The 15,035-nt window shown below is 54.1% G+C and overlaps 6 protein-coding genes across 6 annotated transcripts; 3 read left to right on the top strand and 3 right to left on the bottom strand.

Moving 5' to 3' along the window:
* Positions 1–851: 851 nt before the first annotated feature.
* CH63R_00799 (uncharacterized protein) lies at positions 852–1,853 on the top strand (the record flags this gene model as incomplete). Its single annotated transcript, XM_018295774.1, has 1 exon — positions 852–1,853. The coding sequence occupies one exon, from the start codon at positions 852–854 to the stop codon at positions 1,851–1,853; it is 1,002 nt and encodes a 333-aa protein (XP_018164136.1).
* A 604-nt stretch (positions 1,854–2,457) lies between these two features.
* On the bottom strand, positions 2,458–3,942 carry CH63R_00798 (26S proteasome subunit P45 family protein; the record flags this gene model as incomplete). The annotated part of the gene is made up of 4 exons (XM_018295773.1): positions 2,458–3,567; positions 3,619–3,733; positions 3,789–3,880; positions 3,940–3,942. The coding sequence occupies 4 exons, from the start codon at positions 3,940–3,942 to the stop codon at positions 2,458–2,460; spliced, it is 1,320 nt and encodes a 439-aa protein (XP_018164135.1).
* Positions 3,943–4,429: 487 nt separating this feature from the next.
* Positions 4,430–6,205, top strand: CH63R_00797 (T-complex protein 1 subunit delta; the record flags this gene model as incomplete). The annotated part of the gene is made up of 4 exons (XM_018295772.1): positions 4,430–4,486; positions 4,548–4,599; positions 4,656–5,311; positions 5,363–6,205. 4 exons carry the CDS (start codon positions 4,430–4,432, stop codon positions 6,203–6,205), a joined length of 1,608 nt encoding a protein of 535 aa, XP_018164134.1.
* Positions 6,206–8,122: 1,917 nt separating this feature from the next.
* CH63R_00796 (uncharacterized protein) lies at positions 8,123–9,820 on the bottom strand (the record flags this gene model as incomplete). Its single annotated transcript, XM_018295771.1, has 4 exons — positions 8,123–9,033; positions 9,087–9,279; positions 9,338–9,747; positions 9,805–9,820. 4 exons carry the CDS (start codon positions 9,818–9,820, stop codon positions 8,123–8,125), a joined length of 1,530 nt encoding a protein of 509 aa, XP_018164133.1.
* Positions 9,821–11,103: 1,283 nt separating this feature from the next.
* CH63R_00795 (uncharacterized protein) lies at positions 11,104–11,425 on the bottom strand (the record flags this gene model as incomplete). Its single annotated transcript, XM_018295770.1, has 2 exons — positions 11,104–11,261; positions 11,380–11,425. The coding sequence occupies 2 exons, from the start codon at positions 11,423–11,425 to the stop codon at positions 11,104–11,106; spliced, it is 204 nt and encodes a 67-aa protein (XP_018164132.1).
* Positions 11,426–13,109: 1,684 nt separating this feature from the next.
* On the top strand, positions 13,110–14,765 carry CH63R_00794 (Eukaryotic translation initiation factor 2 subunit gamma; the record flags this gene model as incomplete). The annotated part of the gene is made up of 3 exons (XM_018295769.1): positions 13,110–13,627; positions 13,698–14,684; positions 14,735–14,765. 3 exons carry the CDS (start codon positions 13,110–13,112, stop codon positions 14,763–14,765), a joined length of 1,536 nt encoding a protein of 511 aa, XP_018164131.1.
* Between the last annotated feature and the right edge of the window lie 270 nt (positions 14,766–15,035).

Below are 15,035 nucleotides of genomic sequence, written 5' to 3'. Positions count from 1 at the left end.
TACGTCGAATCCACGACCTCCATGGAGGCTGCTAATAGGGCTCAGAACATAATGTTGAAGACTATTACACTAGCAAGCAATAGATAATTTCATCCCGCTGTCGAGACTGACATTGACCTGACTTGCTTTGCAGAATTTGGTGGAAGTATAAGAAATTGTATGTATACTCACATACCAGCATTGTCGTTCATCGCCAATTGATGACGGACAGGGAGCTTCTCAGCGGCATTGTACCTACCTAGGTAGATGACGAGGGTGTCAATTGGTGGAGTGACAATATTCTGTGGGCCGTCGTAGCTAGCGACCTGAACCTGGAAAGTCGCGGGCTTTCCAGCGGCTGCGGCGCTTTCTACCTACCTACCTAGTTGGCTAAAGCGCTGAGTCCGCTGAGATAAGTGTGCTGACTGAGGATGAGGAGCCCACCCTGCCGGTTGGTGCCCACTCCTCCCACTTCTTCCTGACTTGGTACCTAATCTAACAGCTCCGCGCCGCCACCTCATAAACGCACGGCGAGCCTGTCCATTTACATGGGACTGACTGCCTGCAGCTAGCAAGCAGCGACACCACCACCATCACCCCAAGCAGAGTCAAGAAATGAGCGAAAGATAGGCCTTCCACTCACCACCACACCCTACTTGCCGCACAACAAGCTCTTCTCTTCTTCCTGTTGAGGAGAAACCCTCAACGACGTCTTAGAAATCGGGGTTTCTTATTTGGAGCCTTATCAACCAACCCCTTCCCGATCACGAAATCCCATTGCTCTCGCCTCCTTTCGACCACTACGACCTCCAATACTCCCACGACTTTTCCCTTCCACCTCACCTCACTCTCTCAGCATCCCAGCGATCCAGATGCCATCTATCGCCGAGGAGCATCCCCGGCTAATGGCGCCTGGCAGAAAACGTAGACGGGACGTCAACGACTCCAGCAATGACCTGCAGATACAAGGCCCCCTGTACGAGAAGCTCGCCCAATACCACTCAGCCGCGGCTGCCGCAATAAACAACTGGAACGCTGACGGCGTGTTTGGAGGCAGGCCCGTTCAACAGCAAATCCAGCAGCAGCAGCAGCAACCGCAACAACAACAACAGCAAAATCTCTTCACTCGCTTCCCCAGCAGCAACAATGACCGGATGGTCTTCCAATACGGCTTCCCGACGAGCACCAACACCACAAATGAAGATCCCCACCGGGATCTCGACTCGGTGCATAGGAAGATAGCTCCCCTGCCCATTCCTAAACGGCAGCGCATGTTCAATGAGGAGGATGTGGATTTGGACAGCTTGGATGGAGATTTTACAACACATCACAGTGGCCAGAGACAACGGCGGAATAGCAGATCACCAGGAGCGCCCCGAAACACCTCCCGAGTTCTACAAGACCAGACGGGCACGGCGGGCCAAAAACCAAAGCCCCCTTCGTCCTTAAGCCCCTGCCACATCTGCCACCGTCGGCCTACAAAGAAGTCAGATCTCGACTCCTTCGCCGACTGCCAGGGGTGCGGGCAGCGTTCATGCTTCGTGTGCATCAGGGAGTGCCAGGGGTGGCAGAAAGATGGACGCCCAAGCAGCAGTGGCGGCAGCGGCGGCGGCAATTCTGACAAGATAGGACAGGAGCCGGAGCAGAGGAACATTGATCTCTCGCGGTCATGCCAAATGGACGATGTCGACGACGACCGGCAACGTCAGTCAAGAGAGGACGAAGAGTCGAAGAGAGACGGGCAACCCCAACGACAGGACAACTGGGCGGGCGGCGACCACAGACAGATGGTATGCAGCCGCTGCTGCATAGAAAAGGGCACCGAGGGTGATGTCGTCTGCTTGGGCTGTCTATCACGCATGGAATCTGTCTGATATGAACGCGATGTGGTGGAGAGACGGAGCTTTTTACTATGATTTCACAGCACAGCGTTCAAGGAGGGTGTTTTTCTTTTGTCAAGCTGTCGATCCGCCCCCCGGAAAGGCTACATGAGCGCACGACGCTGCTAATGAAGGCATGCATATTATTTCGGTAACGGGAAACTCAGGGCAATGCTGAGGCAGCATTTAGGGCCACTTTGTTTCAAGTGGAAGGAGGATATCATCGGGAAGCATGGGATCGAGGGGCCGGAATACGACCCTTCGCATTTGGTAGGCTGGGAAGACCTCGTGAGCCTCATTCAGATGAGTGTAATTCTACAACCAAACAAAATAAAATCAGTCAAATTCAAATCACCAAACTACGTGGGCCTCGTGATTCAAATCAAGCCATTCTCGCCTGTCATCGTGACATCGGTTCACCCAAATGGCATCATACATGTTGGCACATGAAGCATGGTCTATTTCTCTTTCTCTAGAGCAAGGTATCACGCCCTTCCAGACCTTTCCCGATCCGAAGCCTGCCTAATCTTACAGTCTGAAAGAAGACATGATGAACTCCGTTGCCCTGCCCTCTCTGTCTTCCCCTAGGTTTCCTTCCTTAGTTGTATTGCATGTAGCTGGCCGTCGAATTGAACTTGAGGTTGGCCTTGATGACCTTGTCGACGGCGCTGAGGAAGTCCTTCTCCGTCGCCACCTTTCTCCTGGCACGGATGGCGAACATGCCGGCCTCAGTGCAGACACTGCGAAGCTCAGCACCCGTGGCGTTGGGGCACAGGCGGGAGATGAGCTCCCACCGGATATCGCGCTCGACCGACATGCTCTTGGCGTGGATACGCAAAATATTGGCACGACCCTCGAGGTCGGGCAGAGAGAACTCAATCTTACGGTCGATACGTCCCGGTCTCATCAGAGCGGGGTCGAGAGTGGAGGGTCTGTTGGTGGCGAACATGACCTTGATGTTGCCTCGGGCGTCGAAGCCGTCGAGCTGCGTGATGAGCTCCAGCATGGTTCTCTGGACTTCGTTATCTCCGCCGGCACCGTCATCGAAACGGGCACCACCGATGGCGTCGATTTCGTCGAAAAAGATGATACAGGCCTTCTTCGTCCGTGCCATCTCGAAAAGCTCGCGCACCATCCTCGCACCCTCACCGACGTACTTCTGGACCAGTTCACTGCCGATGACGCGAATGAAGGTGGCGTCCGTTCTGTTGGCAACGGCTCTGGCGCAAAGGGTCTTGCCAGTACCGGGAGGTCCGTACAGAAGGGCACCCTTCGGGGGGTCGATGCCGAGGTTGACGAACCGCTCCGGCGAGAGGAGGGGCATCTCAACGACCTCTCGCAGCTTCTCAACCTGCTCCTTTGATCCACCAACATCTCCGTATGTAACGTCCGGCTTTTCCTCGACCGTCATCATCGTGACGCTGGCATCGATCTTGGGCGGAAGCGGCAGAAGAATCTGGTACTTGTTCCTGTCGACACCAACCCGCATGCCCTCCTCGATATCCGTGGGGCTCACTCTCTCGCCGAGCTGGACGACGAACTTGGCGATCTGCTTGACATTGATGACATATTTGCTCTTGGAGTCGTCCTTCTCGTCGGGGATAATCTTCGTACACCGGGCGACCTGGAGAGGCTGTTCTTCCGACATGCGTTGCCGGTCTGCTGCTACGTCCCACAGGTGAGGAGGGGCAAGACCCGTGTCGGATTCCTATTCAAGTCAGGTCGACGTTCATCCGCCAGGTGCAACGAACGCAGCTACCTTGACACCAATCTTCTCATCTACGCTTGTTTGCTTCTCCTTGATCTGTTGCTCGAGCTTCTTGATGGCGGCGCCGTACGGAGCAGCGCCATAGGTCTTCAGCACTTGGATGTCTCTGCGCCGTGTTAGTCGACGATGCCATGCAACCCCAAGTCGATGAAACAACGGACTCATCGGTCAATGGTGTAATCTTCTTCTCCTCAACCTCGTCGTCGGCGTAGGTCTTCTGGTATTTCTCCCAGTTTTGGCCGGTAGCGGAAGGCTAATGATGCTGGGGTTAGCAACTGCCTTCGGTGGCCATGCGTGCAGGGTCGGCCGTACCATGGTGTAGGATGAGAACTGGACGTCCTACTGCCGATTCTATGCGTAGGAAAGGTTCTTGGGGGTGTGATCGGGTTGGAATCTGTGTCGATGTGAAGTCGTGGGGTCTCGGGGAAGTCGGTCGCGTCGGTCGTCAATGAGTACAGAGGTACGCTGCTTGGGGTGGGTTGGAGGTGGTGATAGAAGACGGTTCCGTAATCCAGGTTGCCTTGAGCTCCAAAGCACGGACCACAAATGCGAGGCTGATGTGGAGCTCGGCTGGTTGGGGGAAAATGCAAGCAGAGTACCGGGGCAGGAACAACCCGGCGGCCGCTAAAAAATATCCCACCGCTGGGTGGGCTGCTACCTGAGAGAAAGTGGGCGATCGCAAAAGAAGGCGACAGCGGGACAGGGCCACGATCATACCGATACCTTTTGAACCAGTGTTCAGCTTGCTCTCTCGACCTTGAAACCCCAGAAAACAAGCACATTTCAAGCCAGAACCTTCAAAATGGCCACGACTGCACCAGCCCCGGCCGCGGGAGGCTCTGGAAATGCCACCTTCAAGGTATGGCCTGCACTCCACGCCCATGACGAAGCTTCAAGAGCTACTGCTAATAGTCACACAGGACAAGGAGAAGCCCGTTGCCGTTCGCTCATCCAACATTGTCGCTGCCAGAGGTGAGCAATGCGACATCCTTCCGAGCTTCACAGACCAGAAGCTGACTTCCCACTAGCCGTCGCCGATGCCATCCGAACTTCCTTGGGCCCCCGCGGCATGGACAAGATGATTCGCAGCGGAAAGGGCGAGACCATCATTACCAACGACGGCAACACGATGCTCAAGAGCATGTCCGTCATGCACCCGACAGCGAAGATGCTGGTTAACCTCTCGGCGGCACAGGATGTGGAGGCAGGAGACGGCACAACATCCGTCGTCGTTATCTGCGGTAGCTTGTTGGGCGCCGCTGACAGACTCTTGTCAAAAGGAATCCACCCTTCCGTCATCTCAGAGGCTTTCCAGAGAGCTGCTGCCGCGGCCGTTGAAGTCCTCCACGGCATGTCACAACCCATCTCCCTCACCGACACAGCATCCCTGCTCCAGGCAGCCAACACATCTCTCTCCTCGAAGATCGTGTCGCAATACACCAACATCCTCGGTCCCATGGCTGTCAACTCCGTTGTCAAGACCATCGACCTCAAGACGGCAGACAACGTCGACCTGAAGAACATCAGAATCGTCAAGAAGGTTGGCGGAACTATCGAGGACAGTGAGCTGTCGGATGGTTTGATCCTGACACAGCCCGTCCTCAAGGGTGCGGGCGGTCCGGCGAGAATCGAGAAGGCGAGAATCGGTTTGATTCAGTTTCAGCTCAGCCCTCCTAAGCCCGATGTAAGTTGTCCCCTTCAGTTACCCCTTTTTCGCAGCTGCTGACCAACCCAGATGGAAAACACCATCCAGGTCAACGACTACAGACAGATGGACAAGATTGTGAAGGAGGAGCGTCTTTACCTTCTCAACATGGTCAAGAAGATCAAGAAGGCCAAGTGCAACGTGCTTTTCATCCAGAAGTCCATCCTGCGAGACGCTGTCAACGACCTGTCTCTGCACTTCCTCGCCAAGCTTGGCATTCTCGCCGTCAAGGATATCGAGCGCGACGAGATCGAGTTTATCTGCAAGTCCACCGGCTGCAAGCCGATCGCAGACGTAGACTCCTTCACGGAGGACAAGCTCGGCTCGGCCGACCTCGTTGAGGAGATCCAGTCTAACGGAGCTCGCATGGTGAAGGTTACGGGTGCTAAGGCAACTGGCAAGACCGTCTCCGTCGTCGTTCGCGGTGCCAACTCCCTCATTCTCGACGAGGCCGAGCGTAGCTTGCACGACGCCCACTGCGTCGTTCGCTGCTTGGTGAAGAAGAAGGCCCTTATTGCTGGTGGTGGTGCCGCCGAGATCGAGATCGCGTCCCAGCTCTCCAAGCGGGCTCGTGAGCTCACTGGCACCGAGGCCATCTGCTGGAAGGCATTCGCAGACGCTATGGAGGTCATCCCCACCACTCTGGCCGAGAACGCCGGTCTCAACAGCATTAAGGTTGTGACCGAGCTTCGCCACAGACACGAGCTTGGCGAGAAGAACGCGGGTGTCAGTATCAAGTCTGGTGGTGTCAACACCAACATCTCCAAGGAGAACGTTCTCCAGCCTCTGCTGGTGAGCACCAGTGCCATCGAATTGGCCGCTGAGACGGTGAAGATGATTCTCAGAATAGACGACATCGCCCTCACGAGATAAGAGGGGGAAACATGAGTCACGAAATAAAAAACAAAAGTAAAAGGGGAAAGTCTAGGCTTGATGATCATGTACATTACGGCTCCCTTGGCTTGATTGCGATAGACGTGGGCCTGGGACTGAGGCGTCAAAACTATTAGAAGCTGCGACAGCAATTGATCACAACAAGATACCTTGATGACACCTCAGTAGTGGTTCTCAAGAATCTCTCATCGTTTGTGAGGCTCGGGTTTGGATTTGTGTGTAGTAGACAGTGCTGTGATTCTCTTTCGATGAATGATTTGGGCCCATTGCTTCGTCGTCTACCATGCCTTGTTTGCAAACTTGCAGTACAGTAGCTTCGCAACAGGCAAGATTCGAAGAGTCGAAGAAACGCCCTATGTATCCTCGTCCAGAGAGTAGAGAATGATGAAGAAATTGTCCTCACAAAATACTCACTCGTAGGGTTAAAGATTTCCACACCGTCCATATAGAGACAAAGATGGATCAGGCAGGACTGGTACATTCCCAGTCGCCCAATGTTCCAGCGCTAATCAACGATCAAGGTCATGATGGTATCTTGAGCCTTGAGTAAGTAGTATAACCTCGACATCGAAAAAGCATATTGTCGGCTACGGGAGCTCCGCGGCTTGAGTAATAAGGCTTTAAAAGGGTGAAAAGGGGTCAGCCCTCCTTCACGGGACCCGATAGAATATCTTAGCCGGAAATCAGCTTTAGAATGCCGGCATGGAGAGAGAGACATTTACAGAATGCAATCACATCTAACGCAAAGGACAATGTTCTATTACACCTGTTCCGAAGGTGCGTTACGGAAGGCCCTTCTAGTTGTGGCGAAATATTGTCGATACAGGTTACTCACTTGGAGAGACAAGGGTTGTGAGCTTTCATGCACCCGGACAGCAACGTGCGCGTTAGGTTCCGTGCCTGGGAGGAGAGTGGGTTAGTCAATACAACTTGGAGAGGCGGACCGAGATTGTGGCTGAAGACAATTTTAATGTACACATGACTGTTGGAAGGTTCGACATGTTGGACCAGAGCAAGTAGACGGCACACGGACAACCCCTCTGGAGGCGAAGGTCAGACTGCAATGAGAAATGAATGGCACAATTATCTCTGTACAGTGGGAGCCTTGTCAGATAATCAAAATGGTGTCCCAGACCAAGATAGTGAATCATACAGGGAGGTAATGAGGGGGAAAAAATATGTTGTCAATCGCGGACGGGAATTGAGCCCGACGTGGCTGGTACTTGTCAGTGATCATGGTCGTGATGCATTACGGGTAAAGACAGCGCTTACGGGTCGAACCCACAACCTTGAGATTAAGAGTCTCACGCTCTACCGATTGAGCTAGCCGGGCAGGCTATGAAAGATTGATGATCAATCCCACGATGAACCGGAGTATAACGAGAGTGGTGGGTGAGTTATTGTGTAAAAAGATTCAAGGGCACCAAAACCCGCAAAACGGGGCCCCAGGTTATCCCTCCTGCTCAGCGGCGGGGGCGGACGGACGGGGCTTGATCATGGGTTTTGTTGGCTTGGATCTTGACGATGACCAAACGGAGTCAGACCTAATGAGCAATCGTTCATTCAAAGGAGACAAATCAAGCCCAATGATGCAATACTTGGTAAATTACTGTTATGAACTACCATCGTGTTCAAGCCACATCCCGTTGACCTGCGCAAGAGAAGGAGGTCAATATCTTTCCCGTCTTGGATTCCTTTCCCAACGCCAGAATGGTATATATCTTGATTTCGTCAATTCGGTGACGAAAAAAAAGAAAAAAAGAGAGTTTAAAAAAGCCAGCTCAGCTGAATACAAAGAAAAGCAGGAAGGGGTTTGGTTTTCAAAGACACATCGCATTCGTCTCGACGTCTCGGCCGCTCGCCACTCTTATCGTCGTCAAATCAATCAACCCCATTTTACCTTGCCTGGCCAAAGGTGTACTGGTGTGGCGGCGGGCTCTTCATCGGGGCATCGGAGTAGGCCCCGGGGATCGGCACGGCGTCGTAAACTGGCTCATCAGCAGCCATTGGCGCATGCTGTCGAGTCTGCTCTTGCGGCGACGATTGTGGCTCCGGCGGCGGCGGCGCCTGGGGCTGTTGCTGGAAAGGGAATGATGGAGCAGGGCCTTCTGGCGAAGTAGGCGTGAACGAGCCCTGGCCGGGTTTGGTCGCCGAGCGGGCCTTGGCCGGTGGAGCCTGGAGCTGGAAGCTGGGCTTAGGCTTGTTGAAGCTGGACTCGGGCTCGACGAAGCGGGTTCCGGGGGTGAATGGCGAGGCCTCCTCGATGCGAGACAGGTTGTCGAAGGTCTTGTCAGGGTGGCGAGGGGAAAGGGCATACTGGGAGTACAGACCGGGAGACTTGAGGCCGGGAGTGTTGGGGGCAGACTGAGTTCGGAGCTGAGCGAGGTAGAGATCGGATCGGGCGCGGTCACGCATGTCCATGGACTTGTGGAGGCGGCGCTTGGTGTAGTATCGGTAGAAAACAATGCTGTAGAGCAGGACGCAGATGACGTCGACGACGATCTCGATGACCATGCAGATGAGGGCCCAGTTCTGAAGGCGGCAGATGAGGGCGTAGTCGACCTTCTCACCAAAGACCTCGGCGCGCTTGTTTTCTTTGCAAGACCAACCCCACATGTCCTTGCCGCCCCCGTTGCTTCGGCTTGACTGGAAGAGACCGGCAGCGACAGCCCATAAGACCATGGAGAGAATGAACCAGCCGATGGCGAACAGGGTATAATAGGTAGCAACTTTCTCAGCACGGTGATGGCCGCCGCGGCAGTAGGCGAGGAAGACACCAATACAGACGAGAAGAGAGATGGAGGCCACTGTAGACTGTTAGGGAGTGGAGGCAGGTTCTCGACATCATTCGAACACTTACTTGTGATTACCAACACTTGGGGCCAAATGGCTGTGCCTTCAGCCCAGGAGGGAAGACCGCTCTGAGCAGGGAGACGCCTAGTAGCGTTGAAGATCTGGAAGGAGGCTGCAAGCATGGTGATGATGATCAAACTGCAGCTGAAGTTAACGCCACGGAGGGCGAACTTGGCCATGCGGACGCGGGTCTTGATTTTCTGCAAAGAGTGTTAGCAGGGTATTGTTGGAAAGAGAGAAACAGATAGAGTTACACACCAGGTCGCGTGCTTGTTCCTTGTCAGTTGCCTCTTCGCGCTTCTCCAAGATATCTTCCTCTCGAAAAGTTGGGCTGAGTGGGTTCTCAATCTTCCTCGCCGGAGTCCCGGGTACCCTCATGGCGCTCTTGAGTGGCGATCTCGGGGTCATTGGAACGGCGACGGACTCGCGGTGGCTACTGCTGTTGTTGATATAACCGAACCCGATATCTCCAGGCTGGGATTGAGGCACTTCTGATCTGACAGGGTCGGCGAAGGGTGACCGAGTACCCTCTACAGGAGAGTAAACTGATGTGGCTTCTGCAAAGCGAGGAGTGCGAGGGGGCTTCAGCGAAGACTCGGACGACGAGGAATCTGTGGATGCTGATCGGGTGGGAGCGAGGTTGAGAGCGGCTGGCCGCCTCTTGTCTTCTGATGATATTGTTAGCACATAGTGCCAACATATTTTGGGTCTGGACGGATATATACCTTGAGGAGAAGACATGGATGTGATGCGACTATGCCCCGACAGGTGAGGCAGAATAACAAAGAGATTTTTGTGTCTGGTATAATGAAAGGCGCTCTCGAACTTTGGGTCGCTGACAAGAAGACCGACTCAAGACATGCAACAGAAGTGGTGATCAAAGCAGAAATGAAGCACGATGGGAATCAGATTCGGAGAGACCAGCTGTCGAAAGGGAAGAAAGAAGCCCAACCGATCGGTCACTCGAGGGGAGCTCGTAGTTTTGAATAGGCGCCGTAGCTAGCCAGAACCCAAGGCAAAGGCCCTTCCACTGCATGGGGCCGATCAGCAAGGTGTGTAAGTGGGACGAAGCGGAATGGGGGATTCCTACATGGGGCGCAGGATGGTAGGGGGTGGCGCTAGGTGAGGAGGGCTCTGATAGGTGACAGACCGGGTTCCAGGTCAGTCATTAATTCGTGATGGAAATAGACGCCCACGAGGGTGGACGGGGTGGTGCCGGGCTTTGGCTGGCTCGGTGCTTCAAGAGGCGTCCTCGAATGTTGCACTTTCCTGGCCGGCGGATACTGATCCAGGCGATGACTCCTTTCCTAAGGGTTCCTTGATTAGACGGCGGTTACTGGAGGCAACTGGATATTGCCCGATATACCAAGGCAGGACAACAACATACAGTTCTCAATGAAGGGACTGGAGGGTGAAGGAGGAGGCAAAGATTGTGTAGACGACATGTTTGTGAAGCCAAGAGATGCGCGCATTTCCCAACAAGAAGCCGAATATAGAATATTGAAAGCAACCCCAAATAGGCACCCTCGAAAAGAGAAGAGGAGACACGAAGCGGGAAGCATGCACGCTCACCCTCACGCTCACCCTCACGCTCACTCGCACATCTTCCATAGTAACCGGTCTGCCAAGCTTAGACACGGAAGAGTCTCTGGACCGGCCTCTCTTCGCCTCGACAAAGCTTACTGGAGCTTGGCGGCACTTGTCGTTGCATCCGCATGGTTCGACGATGCACATAAGGCCGGCGATTGGACATGGCTATTCAAATTGAGAGGAGGCAGGTCAAGTAGCAACGGGAGAACAGTGTGGTGGTTGGACGGATGATGGAAAGAGGAGCGGCTTGCGGAACCCTTGCTCCTAATTAAGTCACCAGCCGGCGCCAAATCGTCCAAATCGACATGTCGAACCCTTGCTGCCGCCCGTATCCCCTGTCGGACAGCTGCAGATGTGATAGGTGCAAGTGCTGCAGGCGCGTTCGGATGCCACATACCTGCAACTGGGTGCAGAGGCTTACGGCCAATCAGGGATCAAAAGTGCGTGACGGATGTCCAGCCACATGCAGACTGGGCGGTAAGCAGAACTTGGGGATGAATGTGGGTGAATGGACGACAGAAAATGGTTGCAGCCGGGGCCCGCGGTCTTTTGTGTCTCTTGAGTCTTGACCATTCCTTCGAGTCACCCGAGTCTGTTTTATCCCTGTTTCCCACGAGCTTGTATTATTAAATCTGGAGCTGCGATAGTCGTGATAGTCTTGCGTGGCTGAGAAGCTTGTACTCAGGTGTGTGCTGGTAGATAATACGCACCTATAATGGCAGGTAAGGTTAGGTTCCTTGTGGGTCCATATTCCATGCCTGGTTGTTTGCTCGCCCGTGCTGGCCGGTGAAGGTTCACATGTAGAGTGATGAAGCATGCAGGCTGCTATGCAAGATGTGCCCTCTGTGATGAGGGTCTAGCGACGACATTTGCCTCCCCGCTGTCTCCGGCCCTAAAGTCTCACAATGGCTGCGGCATGGCTGGACGGCCGGGAATTGTAGAGGCAGCCCGTTGATCCGTAGCTTGATTGAGGCGGAGTGGAGAGGGAAAGAGCACTGAGCCTTGTTGTGCGAGTCGAGAATCTCGTGAATAACTGTGTGGATGGTTGAAAGCACGCTGCCATAGCAGAAACAGTCTCAACTCAGAGCCGCCCTCACGAGATTTTGGCTCCAGCAAGGATCTCAATCACGAGCCGTTGACCGTCAGCGATCGACCTTGTAACGGAGATAGACGGGTGGCTTGAGCTTTAGCTGCTTGGAGGGGAAGGAGGAAACCAGGCCTGGCCTGTGCTTGAGCATTTAGCCCACTTTCTGCCAGCAAGTTTAGTTCATATTTGCCATCCTCTGAGTCTTTGATGGCCTGGTGATACAAGCGGTTCGGTAAAAGTTGGTTAGGTTACACTGACCTATTTTTACCCAAATTCGTTGTCTGATTCCGCGTGCGAGGAGACACGGGCAGTTGGGCAATCCCTTCCCGCAATCCTGTGGCGGAGCTTCAATGCCTAGTGACGGGGTAGTTGATGATGCCGCCTTCGATGCACAAGGATAGTATTATCGGGGGGAAGCAGCTGCCGAAACATCAGTCTATCTAGACTCGAGGCCTCCAGATTTCAAGTGGGATTAGGTCGAAGTTGCGATTTGACGGAGGAGAGGACAATGCTCTGCTTTTGACAGCGCTATTAGTCCTCGTATTCCACACAGAGATCAAGTAAAGACCAGGCGCAACGCAACGTATTGTATTGTGGTGGCTGTTTCCTATTATGATCTGTTTCCCTCAAGTCGATTTTCAGGCCACCCACTGCCTGCAACCGAGACTCTCCATCCAAGGATCGTGACGCCGGAAGGGAAACTTGGTAAGATCCGGAGTATAGGCTCGGTATCAATCCTTGAACTGACAGGACTCAGTGGATGCTGTAGGGTTCAAATATCTCTGTGCTTGATGTCCTGTATGAATTATGCCCAATGAATTTCGCGGCCTATTATTGGACGTCTGTCTGTGCCGGACGCGTTCGTTAAATATTTCAGGGAGTACTGAGTCATTGAACCAGAAAGTTGCAAGGCCGAAGGTCTGAATGATATTGTCGCCACTACTGTTGAGACAACTCGAACGGTTGTGTGTTCCTAAGCCAAAGCCACAAAAGCATTTTAGGATACCTTCCTACTTAGGTGCATCCAGATATGGGCTCTGTGAGCTTTCACCGCTGAGCCCGGGTTTAACCGATGAAGGTCCGGCGGGGCATTTATCGGCAGCTTATCGTACCCGAAAGGGTTAGCGTCGACTCACACAACAATTCGATTCGAGGCTCCGGCGAGAAAATCAATCGAGATCAACCTCGACGTCACGAAACCCACGAACTGAGGCTCCATCCTCCTCTCCGGCATCTTCGAACACCATCAGACACCCCTGAATCACCAGGCGATACAAGTTTACAAAACTTGACGTTCCAGACCGGTCGGACCCCCCCGTAGACGAACTACCCCGCCATCAACTGTTCGCGACAATGTCTGCCAACGGCGACCCCAAGTACGACGACATCGACTCAGAGTCTGACTCTGGCGAGTCCGTGGAGGAGCAGACCGAGCTCAACGAGGAGAAGCCCCTCAAGTCGGCTCTCAAGAAGTCGTCGAATCCCGTCACTGCCGACAACACAGTCCAGCGCCCTCCTCTGCCCCCGCAAACCGATCCCAAAGACCTCGATGTCAAGACCCTTAGCCCCCTCACCCCCGAGATTATCGCTCGCCAAGCAACAATCAACATCGGCACCATCGGCCATGTCGCCCACGGAAAGTCCACCGTCGTCAAGGCCATCTCCGGCGTCCAGACCGTTCGTTTCAAGAACGAGCTGATCCGTAACATCACCATCAAGCTTGGTTACGCCAACGCCAAGATCTACCAGTGCGACAACACCGAGTGCCCCCGGCCGGGATGCTTCAGGAGTTACAAGAGTGAGAAGGAGGTCGACCCCCCCTGCGAGCGCGAGGGTTGCAGCGGTACCTACAGATTATTGCGCCACGTCTCGTGAGTAGTCCCGAGAGCTTATCCCCCGCGGAATCATGGATGCAAGGTTGGCTAATATCCCGGCGCTTAGGTTCGTCGACTGCCCCGGTCACGACATTCTCATGAGCACTATGTTGTCGGGTGCCGCCGTCATGGATGCCGCTCTGCTGCTCATTGCCGGCAACGAAACCTGCCCCCAGCCCCAGACCTCTGAGCATTTGGCTGCCATCGAGATTATGAAGCTGGACAAAATCATCATCCTGCAGAACAAGGTCGACCTGATGCGCGAGGAGGCTGCCCAGCAACACTACCAATCCATCCTTAAGTTCATCAGGGGCACCGTTGCCGGAAAGTCTCCTGTCATCCCCATCTCTGCCCAGCTGAAGTTCAACATCGATGCCGTCAACGAGGCCATCGTTAACACCATCCCGGTCCCCCCTCGTGACTTCACCCAGGACCCCCACATGATCGTCATTCGATCCTTCGACGTCAACAAGCCTGGTGCCGAGATTGACGACCTCAAGGGCGGTGTTGCTGGTGGTTCTATTCTGCACGGTGTCCTCAAGCTCGGCGACGAGATTGAGATCCGTCCTGGTATCGTTACCAGAGACGACAAGGGTGCCCTTAAGTGCACGCCTATCTTCAGCCGAATCGTCTCTCTCAACTCCGAGTTCAACGATCTCAAGTACGCCGTTCCCGGTGGTCTCATCGGTGTCGGTACCCGCATCGACCCCACTCTCTGCAGAGCCGATCGTCTCGTCGGTTTCGTCCTGGGTCTCAAGGGCCGCCTGCCCGAGATTTACAGCGAGATTGAGGTCAACTTCTACCTCCTCCGTCGTCTCCTCGGTGTCAGAACCGCCGACGGCAAGCAGGCCAAGGTCGCCAAGCTCACCAAGAACGAGGTCATCATGGTCAACATCGGTTCCACGTCTACTGGTGCCAAGGTTGCCGCCATCAAGAACGATGCCGCCAAGCTTGTCCTCACTTCCCCCGCTTGCACGAACATTGGTGAGAAGGTTGCTCTGTCGCGTCGTATTGAGAAGCATTGGCGTCTGATTGGTTGGGCCACCATCGCTGCGTAAGTTCATCTTGTCCTTGTAACTGTCTTCAATAGCTAATCCCTCGCAGCGGTGTCACCCTTGAGCCCAGCTCTTCCTAAACCGACATTCACGAACCAAACCAAAAACAAGTCTCAAAAAGCCCATTCTTCAGCATCGCAGGAGTCTAAAAAAAGAATCAGTCTGGTAGAGCCGATGGGGGAGGTGGAGGGGGGATGCCTTTTTTTTTGAGTACCAGGCGGGTAATGAATGCAGATGACACGACCACTCCCCGTAGTATCAAATGGCCTAACGAGGAACTGGGAATTCGCAAGGTTTCTATGTCCATTTGGGCGGGCGTGTGTCACGGGTTTCACAGGAAAAACGTGCAT

Source organism: Colletotrichum higginsianum, chromosome 1 (assembly GCF_001672515.1).
Source record: "Colletotrichum higginsianum IMI 349063 chromosome 1, whole genome shotgun sequence".
Classification (NCBI taxonomy): Eukaryota; Fungi; Ascomycota; class Sordariomycetes; order Glomerellales; family Glomerellaceae; genus Colletotrichum; species Colletotrichum higginsianum.
Note: the sequence above shows the minus strand (reverse complement) of the source record. Positions and strands in the feature narration are given on the sequence as shown.